At 42.0% G+C, this 13,783-nt stretch overlaps 1 protein-coding gene across 3 annotated transcripts in view; it reads right to left on the reverse strand.

Moving 5' to 3' along the window:
• Nucleotides 1-13,783, reverse strand: part of TXNDC11 (thioredoxin domain containing 11) — a 32,857-nt gene that overhangs the window by 8,676 nt on the left and 10,398 nt on the right. For all 3 annotated transcript variants that reach the window (XM_082065029.1, XM_082065028.1, XM_082065030.1), the window contains 4 exons: nucleotides 8,897-8,990; nucleotides 6,758-6,870; nucleotides 5,390-5,590; nucleotides 631-1,414 (listed from right to left, as the gene is read on the reverse strand). In XM_082065029.1, coding sequence (XP_081921155.1) covers nucleotides 631-1,414; nucleotides 5,390-5,590; nucleotides 6,758-6,870; nucleotides 8,897-8,990 — 1,192 coding nt within the window. The remainder of the gene's footprint in view (nucleotides 1-630; nucleotides 1,415-5,389; nucleotides 5,591-6,757; nucleotides 6,871-8,896; nucleotides 8,991-13,783) is intronic.

A 13,783-nucleotide genomic window follows, 5' to 3' on the forward strand; every position in this document is an offset into this window, starting at 1 on the left:
CTTGGCCACCTGGGCACACTGGTGGCTCATGTTGAGCTTCCTGTCCATTAGTCCCCCCAGGTCCCTTTCTGCCTGGCTGCTCTCCAGCTACTCTGTGCCAGCCTGGAGCGCTGCAGGGGTGTTGTTGTGGCCAAAGTGCAGGACCCGGCACTTGGCCTTATTGAACTTCAGTCCATTGCAATTGGCCCATTTTTCCAGTTTATCCAGATCCCTCTGCAGAGCCCTCCTGCCTTCCAGCAGCTCGACACTCCCTCCCAACTTGGTGTCATCAGCAAATTTGCTGATAATGGTCTCAATCCCTTCATCTAAATCATCAATGAAGATGTTCAACAGGACTGGACCCAACACTGACCCCTGGGGACACCACCAGTGACTGGCCGCCAGCTGGATGCAGCCCCATTCCCCAGCACTCTCTGGGCCCGGCCCTCCAGCCAGTTCTTAACCCAGCAGAGAGTGCACTTGTCCAAGCCATGGGCTCCCAGCTTTTGCAGGAGTATATTATGGGAGACAGTTGACTACAGCCTCACTTTAAAAGCAGTCATTTTCAAAATGGCATTACATTTTTCATTCATAAGCTTACTTGGAAATTTCATTTTCCTATTTCAAGCATTTGTATAGTGGATACCATACCCAGTGTAGATCCAACAAGTGACTGATTTTGATCCAGGACATAGTGCACTTCTTCTTTCAGGTCAACAATGGCAGCAAATTCCTTAAGGTGAGCAGATCTTGAGGCTCCTAGTCTCTCTGCATATATCCAAAAAAGATTGGAATCCAGTAGATAGAGATTCAAGGTTTTGTTGGTCCTGCAGCTCAGACCACTAATGTTAGTGCCACTAATGTTAAAGTCAGGAATAAAGCAATTCCTGTCCTCAATGTGAGGAATAGAATGTTGGGTGTTACCTTTCTTCCCATGGGAAGAAAATGCTACTTTGGGGGTCTGAAAGATGGTCTTCTCAGAACTTATGAAACTTAAAAAATGCCTGTTTACTGTCCTGCAACATGCAGTGTAATAGCTAAAGGGACTATAGAAACTTAAGAAATTGCTGCATTCTATGGTATTTGATATAACTTGAAAAAAGGTGTGTTCCTGGAGGTAGAAAGAGTCCAAAGCTGCTTCTATCTCTAAAAAGTTGCAGTGTGGCACGTGGACTTTATTTGGTTTGACACCGAGTGTCTGGTTAATGCAAAGCTCACAGACATTGTGAGTTCTGGAGATCGAATGCCACTGCGGAAGCACCACTGTGTTACAGCATGGGTACTTGGTAATTGAAAGCGTTTCTGGTAATTCCATATGTGCATCTGGTACAGAGGAATCAAAAGCTGGTGAATCGGTGTCTCCTAAGTGCTGAAGATCTGGCTCAGCTGCCTGGCTTTTATTACAGTTGTGGTATTCCAAGGCCACTTTAGTAATCTACAGGAAAAAAATAAAATCAAGATTAACTGTACATAATTCACTCAAATGCAGTTATCTGTTCCAGGATTCACAACATATATGCAATAAGAGATGGAATTTCAGAGGCATTAAGTTGAATACTCCTCTCCTTCATACTTAGAAAAAATTATAGGAGGCTCTGAATTGATAACAAAGTTAAATTTTCAGCTATTTCAGCATGTAAGAATTAAATACAGAGAACAACAAAAAGCCACTTAAATTTTTTTCAGTCCACTCCACTGATCTCAAGGTCCTCTTTGCATCATATTTACCCTAGTGCAATAACACTACATTTTAAGGTTAAATCACAGAATCACAGAATCAACTGGGTTGGAAAAGACCTCAGAGATCATCCAGTCCAACCCTTGGTCCAACTCCAGTCCATTCACTAGATCATGGCACTAAGTGCCATGTCCAATCTCAGTTTAAAAACCTCCAGGGCCGGTGAGTCCAGCACCTCCCTGGGCAGCCATTCCAATGCCTGACCACTCTCTGCACAGAATTGCTTTCTAATCGCCAGCCTCAATTTCCCCTGGCAGAGTTGAAGCCCATGGCCCCTTGTCCTATTGCTGATGCCTGGGAGAAGAGCCCAATCCCCACCTGGCTAGAACTGCCCTTCAGGTAGTTCTAGAGAGTGCTGAGCTCAGCTCTAAGCCTCCTCTTCTCCAGACTAAACAAGCCCAGCTCCCTCAGCCTCTCCCCATAGGGCTTGTGCTCAGGTCCCTTCCCCAGTCTTGTTGCTCTTCTCTGGACCCGCTCCAGCACCTCAATCTCTTTCCTGAGCTGAGGGGCCCAGAACTGAACACAACACTCCAGGTGTGGCCTCCCCAATGCAGAGCACAGGGGAAGGATCACTGCCCTTGGCCTGCTGACCATGCTGGTTTGGATACAGGACAGGACACCATTGGCCTTCTTGGCCACCTGGGCACACTGCTGGCTCATGTTGAGTTTCCTGTCCATTAGTCCCCCCAGGTCCCTTTCTGCCTGACTGCTCTCCAGCCACTACATGAAGTATTAATCAGTACAGGTTCCTGAATTTCCATTATTATCCAATACAAGGAGAAAATAAATAGAAGCATCTCAACATGAAAAGGGAATAGAGATTTTTTTCCTGGTATAGGTGGTGCACAAATTTAGTAACAATCACAGCGATGTTAATATTTGCATAAAGTTGTAAAGCTGCAGGTGTTGTTTGCGTATAGTAATGCGTGACTTATTGGGAGAAAAAAGAAAAAGGCCTGCCTCTCAGTGCAAACACCCCCGTGCTGCATCACCAGTTTGCTTTTGATAACCATGGGGAAACAAGCAGCAAAGGGCACGTGTAGCAACCATAGAAGGAATTCCTTATCTTGGAGATAAATAACAGAACACAGAAGAAAGGAAAATGAAAGAGGCAGTTTTCCTTTATCCTCACCTACCACATGAAACATCATCAAAATACAGAACATACACACATTGCTTACACAGGAACATTTTTATATGAATCATTGTAATTATCAAAGGGATGCTGAAGCATCCAGGAGGTGCGCTGCATTAAGATGTGGTCTATAGTAACAATCTTTAAGAATTCATTGTTAGATGTTTTCAACCTGAAAATGCTCACATAAACACTTAAAAGAAACTTGACCCCTCATATTATAACCTAATCTAAAGATTTTGACTATGTGCATAGAGAAACACATGAAGAAATTATGAACAGAAAATGTGATAAATCTCATTTCAGCGAGCTACAATCAGAAAATAAATTCTGCTCTTGACAGTCTCGTTCTTTGCAAGTGCCTCACAGTCCAGTGGTTTCATTGCTCGCTGAAACCCACAGGAGGGCTGCAGCAAACATCTCCAGGGTAAACAAGCTGCGTAATATCTCTCTATCAGAGTGAAGACCGACTGGAATATTTAGTATCTCGCTTCACATTGTGATACAGATAAACACTCTCATTTAGTAGAACGAAATCTGAAACTGAACATTTTCTGTTGCACTGATTTGATCTAAGTAAGTGGTACCTGTTATTAGAACGCTGGATCTGTGACAAGCGTCTCTGAATTAAGTCTGCCAAAACCAGGACAGGTTAGTACAAGAATAACTACAGTTCTTTTCCAGTCTTTCCACAAAGCTTTCACCAAACCTACCCTGTAGCAGTGTAGCTTTTGTTGTGTCTATTTCTAGCTTGGCTAAATGTTGTATCATAAGTTACTTTCATTTTTTTTCCTCATTGCTTCAGACACTGCAATATTAATTAGGCCTCAGAACTGAGTCCTGCTGTTCGTCTGCCACAGCTGCTGGTTTCTTGTTCCACACTGTCCGCAGTGCTATGTGATCACCACCGCGACCTGCAGCTGCTGCGATATTCAATGGAACAATGGGGTCCAGGCGAAAAACAGCCCAGGGGAAAATAAATAAATAAAACAGCTACATTTGTTTCCCCTAAGCAGTTCAGGAACGAAAACAGAGGAAGAGAAAACTGGAAGGTGCCTAAGGAATGCACAGGATGTAAAAGTCAGATTAGTTCTAAGTAGTTTTTCAGTTGGGTTATATTGCAAATAAGGGTGTCTGGTTTACTGAAAAGTTGTTTCTTGTGTAATCACCTCTGGAAAGATGGGAGAAGTATTAATAGAACAGGGTGGACAAAATGCAAGTTCTACAATACTCAACTACATTCACAGACTCACAGAATCCCAGAGTGTCAGGGGTTGGAAGGGCCCTGGAAAGCTCATCCAGTGCAATCCCCCCATGGAGCAGGAACACCCAGATGAGGTTACACAGGAAGGTGTCCAGGCGGGTTGCAATGTCTGCACAGAAGGAGACTCCACAACCTCCCTGGGCAGCCTGGGCCAGGCTCTGACACCCTCACCGGGAAGAAGTCTCTTCTCATCTTTCAGTGGAACCTCCTGTGTTCCAGTTTGCACCCATTGCCCCTTGTCCTGTCACTGGTTGTCACCAGAAGAGCCTGGCTCCATCCTCCTGACACTGCCCCTTTCCATATTGATCCCCAGGAATGAGTCACCCCTCAGTGTCCTCTTGTCCAGCTCCAGAGCCCCAGCTCCCTCAGCCTTTCCTCACACGGGAGATGCTCCACTCCCTCCAGCATCTTGGTGGCTGCGCTGGACTCTCTCCAGCAGTTCCCTGTCCTGCTGGAACTGAGGGGCCACAACTGGACACAATATTCCAGGTGTGGTCTCCCCAGGGCAGAGCAGAGGGGCAGGAGAACCTCTCTGACCTACTGACCACCCCCTTCTAACCCACCCCAGGTACCATTGGCTTCCTGGCCACAAGGGCCCAGTGCTGGCTCATGGTCACCCTGCTGTCCCCAGGACCCCCAGGTCCCTTTCCCCTACACTGCTCTCTAATAGGTCATTCCCCAACTTATACTGGAACCTGGGATTGTTCCAGCCCAGATTCAAGACTCTACACTTGCCCTTGTTCTATTTCATTAAATGTTTCCCTGTCCAACTCTCCAGCCTGTCCAGGTCTCTGGATGGCAGCACAGCCACTCCTCCCAGCTTGGTGTCACCAGCAAACTTGCTGACAGTCACTCTATTCCCTCGTCCAAATCATTGATGAATATATTGAATAATACAGGTCCCAGTACTGACCCCTGAAGCCCTGCACTAGATACAGGCCTCATTCTTGCTCTTTCATTTGAGCCATGTCAGCTGGGACAGAAGACCAGAGATCACTCTCTCTCACACAGCACTCACCACACAGGGAACCCAAGGAACGGAGCTGGGTGCTTGTCCTAAACAACTGCTGACATGAGACAAAGGCACATTGTGTGGGGTGCAAATCCCTTAAGGGAGTTGTGGTAATATGGCTTGAGAAAATGTTTTTAAACAAAACTGAATACTTGGAATAGTGAAATAAAATGAGGTACCTGTCACAACAGAGCTCAAAACCCAGACTAGAGCTCTCAAGTTCTAGTAGTTGTGAAGTAAAAGAATAATTATTTCACTTACTTCATCTAAAAGAGGATGAATTTCTGCTAAGGGATTGTAAGGTAGAAATATGAGAAGTGCTGGTCCTTTCTTCAGCTCATTGTTCAAAAGAAGGCTTTTTCCACCATGTGGTCTCAGCCAGCGTATGAGCATCTCTCGGTTTTCTAGCGCCCACTTGCAAATGTTCTCAGCAGTGTAGTTCATGATGTCATTCGGATAGATCTTCAAGGGGGAAAAAAGAATTATTTGTCCTCACTAGGCTTAGTAACGCCTGAAGTTCTCAAATATGGCATGCTTGGAACTCTCTTCCTACATTTAATGACACTATTCAGCAAACTTCAGCATTACATAGACCCTTTCCTTTCGGGAAGTCTTTCGAAATGTTCATCGGATCGTACTAACACACAATCTTTCATGCAAAAAGTATTCTACCAGGGAAACTCCCCTTTCTTTTACTACATCTTTACAATCTTTACTTTTCTTGCTAGTATAAATTTTCCTTGTAAGAGCTCAGTCTCTAAGTTGGTACCATCACGTATCTTGTTTAATGGCATATTAGAAAACTTTTTCCCACCACTCAATATTAACTCATTTTAAATTAGTCTTTTAAGACCCCAACATCTAGAAACCGCATTTAAAACTGATATTTCTTATTACTGAATGCAGGGAAAAGAAATGCATGATATAAAGTGCTCACAGCTTCTATGGTAATTTTAATAAATTAAGTTTATCTTAATTCATTTACACAGACAAAAGTAGTTTTATGTATTTACCAGTAACTGAACCTGGGAAATCCATGTTTTTCCTAGTCTCAACTGAACAAAATACATGTTATTTCATCCTCACAGAGCTTCCACTCATGGTACTAGTGTGGACAGATAAGGTCTCCACGCCAAATAGCCAATCTGAAAGTTGTTATTTTCAGTCTTAGTGTTACAAAACCGAGGCACATGGATTAACACATATTACAAATTTTTAATTAATTCAATTTGCATGATTTTCCTAATCAGTGTAATGTCATACTTTTAAACCAAAATGCAAGTTTTCACTATTCCTACCAGCTCAACACAAAATCTTTTTGTCCATAGCCTTCTAATTCTGACCCATGAAAGAGGTAGAAACTTCGGGAAAAAGGCTTTGTGCAGTCATGTCTGAGGTGCTCGGGTTTTTTGTGGTTTGTTTTGATAGAAACAATCAAGCTGGGTCTAAGCTATTGTTTAGAACAGCCGCTGACTGGTAGAATGAACACGTACGTTACTGCACAAAAATACTGTGCTTAAATATCATGTATCATAAGCTTCATGAGACACTTATTCATGGACTACAAGGACAGAGCTTCAATCTCCATGTGCTGTCTCAGAGTCACCACAACGTAAATTCAATACTCACGAGAGATGTGTTGACGTGTCTGTGCAAATACACGCTGCCTGAACGCACCAGCGAGATCTCCTCTGCAACGCGTTTATCTGTGATCACTCCAAAGCGTATTGTCCCAAGGTAATCTGAAAGGGCAAATTTTCAGTTTTTAAATGCAGTTATACACACTGGACTTCTCTCCTGAAAGCCTTAGAACACCTTCAAACCAAAACACAGAACACTGCTAGCTGGTGGCCAGTCACTAGTGGTGTCCCCCGGGGTCAGTGTTGGGTCCAGTCCTGTTTAACATCTTGATTGATGATTCAGATGAAGGGATTGAGACCATCATCAGCAAATTTGCTGCTGACACCAAGTTGGGAGGGAGAGTTGACCTGCTGGAAGGCAGGAGGGCTCTGCAGAGGGATCTGGATGGACTGGAAAAATGGGCTGATTCCAACAGGCTGAAGTTCAACAAGGCCAAGTGCTGGGTCCTGGACTTTGGCCACAACAACCCCCTGCAGCGCTCCAGGCTGGGCACAGAGTGGCTGGAGAGCAGTCAGGCAGAAAGGGACCTGGGGGGACTAATGGACAGGAAACTCAACATGAGCCAACAGTGTGCCCAGGTGGCCAAGAAGGCCAATGGTGTCCTGTCCTGTATCCAAACCAGCGTGGTCAGCAGGACAAGGGCAGTGATCCTTCCCCTGTGCTCTGCATTGGGGAGGCCACACCTGGAGTATTGTGTTCAGTTCTGGGCCCTCAGTTCAGGAAAGAGACTGAAGTGCTGGAGCAGGTCCAGAGAAGAGCAACAAGACTGGGGAAGGGACTGGAACACAAGCCCTATGGGGAGAGGCTGAGGGAGCTGGGCTTGTTTAGTCTGGAGAAGAGGAGGCTCAGAGGTGAGCTCAGCACTCTCTAGAACTACCTGAAGGGCAGTTCTAGCCAGGTGAGGATTGGGCTCTTCTCCCAGGCATCAGCAATAGGACAAGGGGCCATGGGCTTCAACTCTGCCAGGGGAAATTGAGGCTGGAGATTAGAAAGCAATTCTGTGCAGAGAGAGTGGTCAGGCATTGGAATGGCCGCCCAGGGAGGTGCTGGACTCACCGGCCCTGGAGGTTTTTAAACTGAGACTGGACATGGCACTTAGTGCCATGATCTAGTGAATGGACTGGAGTTGGACCGAGGGTTGGACTGGATGATCTCTGAGGTCTTTTCCAACCCAGTGCATTCTGTGATTCTGTAAAGGCACAGAATCTTACTGATCAGCATCTGCCAACATTGGTGACTGAGGCAGAAGGAAGGTGACAAGAGCAGGCAAGAAGAACAAACATGTTCTCCTTCAGCACACAATGTATAGGGCATGTTAACCTAAACTGTCTAATTTCTTGATTTGCTTATTAAATATAGAATCTGGTATCACAGATGCACCTCGCTATGTGCTATGACATCTCAAAACCCGAGATAAGATATAGATATAAGGAAAAGGTATGAACATTGACGGTTTAGATGATTAACATTTACAGTAAATATATACTATGCAAATACATATTATAGTAGTTCTATATTTATAAAGATGTACACACAACAATAGGATGCTTCTCATCTTTATGTTGCAAAGAACTACCCCAATGTATAAACAGGGAAACTACAGAACAAAATGTAAGAGAACAGGCTCTGTATCATATACCAAGTCAGTGGCACAGTAAAAATCAGGATAATGCCATCAATGTCCTTCACTTGCTGACAAGAAGAAATATCCATAAAATGTGCTAATCTTAACTTTACACACATTCTATCCAGAATTTACGACCTGGGAAAAAAGGTATTAAAGATATACAAAGTTTGCATGTGTAAATGGAAGAGGTTTTGTATTTTAGATTATTAATGCAAAACAACAGGGGCACAAAGCCCTTTCTATCATACCACCTTGTACCAGCTCTGTAACTCCATCCGGGAAGGCACTTGGTCAATATTTAGTGACTGCGGTCAACAAAGTCAAGTTCATCCCAATGCCCCTGAACCTGACTGTAATAACAGTCTCATAACTACATCAACATCAAGGAACACTCAAAAGGGAATAATTCCCGAGTTACAAAATATTGCAAAAAAACCTACTTAAGACCCTGTATAGAACTCATTCACAGATTACTTAAATCATGAAAATGGAGCTTTTACCTTTCTTTAATGAATGTAGTGCTGATGTGAAGAATGTCAAATAACCAGGGGGTTGAGGCGAAGCATTGAACTCAAAATAGCCAAGAACTCCAGGCTGAAATAATAAGAATTAGGGTTAATTAGTTCTTCTCAAGTATAAATATATATACTTCTCAAGTATATATATATAAAAAAATTATTTGTCTACAGTAAAACACAACAGATTTTAAGAAGACAATGTTTACTGAAGAACAGGTACCTTATGCTGCAAGAAAAACTTTATTGAAAGACTGAATAGAAATCAGTTCTGAAGTTGTCATTCAAAAGCTACATATGAGAAAGGGATTTTATGGCCGAAGATGTGTAAGTTTCAAACCGCATATTCCCCATATTAAAGTTCACTACAAACAATTAATATTTCCTTTGCAAATATTTCAGAGACAGTTCCAGCACCAACATAAGAACCATAAGCATCATAAACACGTCTTTTAGAACTGGAATATCAAATATAATTTTTCAGAGTATGAGCAACTTAAACTGTAGCACTTCAATTGTTCGCTATGTTGCACAGAATTAGCAACTACATGTGAACTCACATATTTTGTGTGTAAATACTTGAATTGTCAAGATCATCCCACCATTGAGCTATTGCTCATTGTCAATTTGTGCAGTATATCCTGCAGGAGTCAGAGACCAGCTGCACAAAAATCCTGAAAGAGCCCCATATCCCACCTGCATACCCAGGAAGTTCTTCAAATTGCCCAATTTAAAGGACTCGTCCCTATACAGGCCTATTGACTTTACCAAGTATGGAGCCGGAATGGCTTCACATCAAATTCCAGAAGAAAATCTGGGAGAAGCTGACTTGGAACAGAGAGGTGTACAGTCTTGAGACTCCTCTTGTTCCAAAATCTCAATTAAGTTTCAGGTTTAAATTTTGGAAAATATAATCCATTTAAAAATATTATTAATAATGTTTTTTAATACGTGGCTCATATTGGTTTAATAAACTTTGAGGGCAGAATAAGTGATGGAATTTGGTTATTTTCTGTTCTTTGTTTCCCAGTTCCACACAAAACAAGAGCACTCAGGGACTGCTGCGGAACAGAAGATTTCAGACTAACCCATCATCCATTTGTGTGGCAAATATATTCCCACGCAGGTATTTTCATTTGGCATTCCGCTTTATTTTTTTGCTGAGATTTACATATAACATTTTTAACTGATTTTTTAAAAAATGAACACATATTTTGCCCGGTACTGTCATCAGTGGTATGAACTCAGTTATTCATACCAGCCAGATGAATTGAGCTACTTCAGCTGATTAGCAATCTCAAGATGTTAACTTATAACATTATCCATTCCAACTAATGACCTATTATTTCTAGGAAGGAATTATTCGTCATGAATGAATGCTAAACACAAGATCCTTGTTCACAAGCACTCCTTATGAGGTACTCCAAGACAATTTTCAAGGATAAAAATGAGACACAAGCAATTAGTGAAACTTCTGCAGTAACAATTGTAAAGAAGGAAATAAAAATCTAAATAAAACTGAAATAATACAGCAAAATCACGGCACTCATTCTTTTTTCAACAATAAACAGGTTAGTAATCAGTGTTCATGTTTTTCCCCGAGTGCCACATTAAGACAATAAAGAGAAACAATCTCTGGTAAAAACTTGCAAAGCATTCAAGTGAACCAAAGTAAGGAGACAGATAAGACGACCAAGACTTTAGTTCCCCATTTCCTAGGACCATTGTTGAATCCTGTTACTGTACAAAGCAAACTCGTGGCACCAAATACTGAATGGAAGAAGAGTCAAAAGTGCCAGTAAAATGTGACAAGAAAAAGTGAGATCTAGAAACCTTTATGAAGTTGATTCCCAAAGGTGATGTTGTGATTCTGCCAGTCCTGTTGTACACTCACAGCAGCCTGAGACTTCCAGATCATGAAGAACAAGATGTTTCCATGAAACATTTTTGGAAAATGCTTTTTCAATAAGAGAAAAATGTAGTGGAAAGAATACATAATGCTATATGCCTGATCATTAACCTGGTTAATTAATGTCCTTTTAATGATTATAATTAAAATTTCCTCCCTGTTACAGGCTGCAATTATACATGAGAAGAATGTCTAAAATGCTGTGTTTCTTTTCTAAAGTACCATACAAATTTTCCTGTTCTTCCATCAGAAGAGATCCATTTGCTAATACAAACCACTCTGCTCATTTTAACAAAACTGAACACTTCCAGGTGCCATAAAATTCACAAGGAATCTTGCTCCAGCAAGCGATATTCAAGTCTTACAGAAGAGATCTCTCCGTGTAAACAGTTCCTAGTTCTGAACACAAGTGCGCTGAGAGGAGCTCGATGGCAGCAACTCCCACTCCCTTGCACGTAAGAACCTCCAAACCACCAGTAACTGTAGCACCTGCGTTCGGCTGATGTGGCACCTACATCCAAGCTGTAAAGGACCAACAGCTGCTTCCATGCAACCATCTGTACGGGATTATGGTTAATTACCTTCACACAGGCAGTTAGGAATAATCACTTGAACAGGATTTACCTTGCTAATGTATAAAGTGGGAGGATAAAATATTGGAATGTGACACAGGGATAGTTTAAAGACACCACATTAGGAGTGTTGGTGTTGCTAGACTGGAGTTGTTCTTTCCATAAAACGATTTTCAGGATCTGTCTCAAAGCAAGTGAACAAACCTAGTGATGTCAGTAGTGAACGGTCATTAGCACCTTCTCCTAATGAAACTCATAGATCAAAATACAAAAATCTTTAATTGTAGTGTAGCCTATTTCTTGCTTCGTGTCTACATCAGAGGAATGGAAAGTGATGTGTGATGCCAATTAAATCAAATAACAGACTTGACAAGAGTCTCAACAATTACAGATCAGCAGGTTCACAGAAACTTTAAGAATGAATAGAGATCTTCAGGTGAGTAATTTTAATTGGAGAAGAGCCAGCAATGGTTTTATTACTATCAAGGTTTTATTACTATCTTTGAAGGAAGGAGCAAGTGTGCAGACGACTGATCTACTCAATGCAGCATACTGGAATTCCCCAAAAGCCCACAAGAAGTTAACAAACACACTGCAAGAAACTAAGGTGATAAGGAATAACACGGAAGGTTCTTTTCAAGATTAGCAGAAAAGTGAAAACTATGGGTAGAAATCATTGGTTCTCCACAAAGACAGCCAGCCGGGATGTGTACTGCTGCTCATGTAGTTCAACATTTCTATGAACGCTTTAGAGAAGGGAGAGAAAGGTGAGGAACAACATGTGCAAAGGTTATTGGGAATCATTGAAACTACAGATGACTAGGAAGACACTATTAAATGACTATGTGATGAAAGAGCTCTGAAATTTCAAAGCCAACAAATGTGAAGTAATGGGGACAGAGAACTGAAAAAGCCCCACAGCTACTGAATAGCTTTTACAAATAGATAAATGCTTTTACTACGCCGTTATTTCTATCCCGATTTGTATTTATTTATATTTATGTTTTGGCTATATTGCATTGAGATAAGGGAGATTTTTATTACTTTATTACTTATCAGGTGTGTGCTGGCAGGCAACTCCTGCCTCACTTCATCTGTGAACACAGGAAAGAAAACAGCAAGAGGAAAGGAACAGGTTATCTCTGGGGACCAGAAGAACCAGTATTACACACCACGAATTCTATACCACAGAAATGCAGAGAAGAAACTGTTAATTGATATTACATTACTTAAATTTACGAGTCTGTTCATTTTCTGACAATGTTATAAACATCGTGCATCCAGAACCGAATGCAAACCCTCTCGTCCCCGGTTAACACACGCACCAGAGCGCCCACACAAGAGCAACGGTGAAGTCCAATGCACCCGTGGTACCTGACGGTGCCCCCTCTCCTCAGGCCAGGAAATTATGAGGTCCCCGGGCACATCCCATGTTTTTGTAAGTGAATGAAACTTTTTCTCTAACTAGAGAAGCCGCACGTTTTCCTTCTCTGCGCCTCAGAAGGATGAGGCCATTTCTAGTAGCCGGGCTAGTCAGATGAGACATGAGACACGCCAGTGTGGATTAAAATGGAGCTATTACATCTCTGCAGTTACGAACATAAAAGAAGTATGATTATAGGTACTTCCAGGCACCTGGAGTTATGGCAGGAACTTCATAACTTTCTCTTGATGTCATTTAAATCTTTCTATACATTCCAATATTTTAACTGCTTTCCAAAGGGGATTTTTCCCCTTGCTCTCAAAACTTCAGTTCTAATTCTTATCCAGTTCTAGTTTTGCACTAGTATCCTTCCACAAAAAAAATAAAAGGCACAAAAAAAACCCAAACCACAAAAAATATCCAAACTACAAAACTCACACGTAAAAAAATGCAGAAGCTGAATCTTGAGTTCTCAGCTTTCAGGTCTTCAAGAATTTTTTTCATGGGGTTTGAGCGCCCTCTTGTGAGCACAATACAGCACAATACAGCACCTCAGGACAGCCGTGATTTGGCTGAAAAAGGGACATACCAGCACGTAACTAAAACCAAGTGCTCTCACATTTAGCTGGATTCTGTTCATCAGTATTTCATTTGAACACAAGAGATCATGCTGCTAGATTTCAGCAACTCTTTGTGCGGTTCAACTAAAAAAACCAAGCTTTGACTGTTTATCTCGGTACTTTTACAGCACTCCTTATTTCGCGCATGCTAACGCGTTATAATGGATTTCAATATCCCACTAAGCGTGAGCAGAGCTCCTGGTTTTCTTTGCTAGATGCTTTTTCTGCCAAAAGATGCCAATGGGAATTCGAACAGAAGATTAAAGCACCAAAAGCTTCACAGACTAGACGGAAAAGGGTAACTATGGGCTTGAAGTCCTGGCAATCAGTAAACTGACAGGCAACAAC

Source organism: Streptopelia decaocto, assembly GCF_964273445.1.
Source record: "Streptopelia decaocto genome assembly, chromosome: 13".
NCBI lineage: Eukaryota > Metazoa > Chordata > Aves > Columbiformes > Columbidae > Streptopelia > Streptopelia decaocto.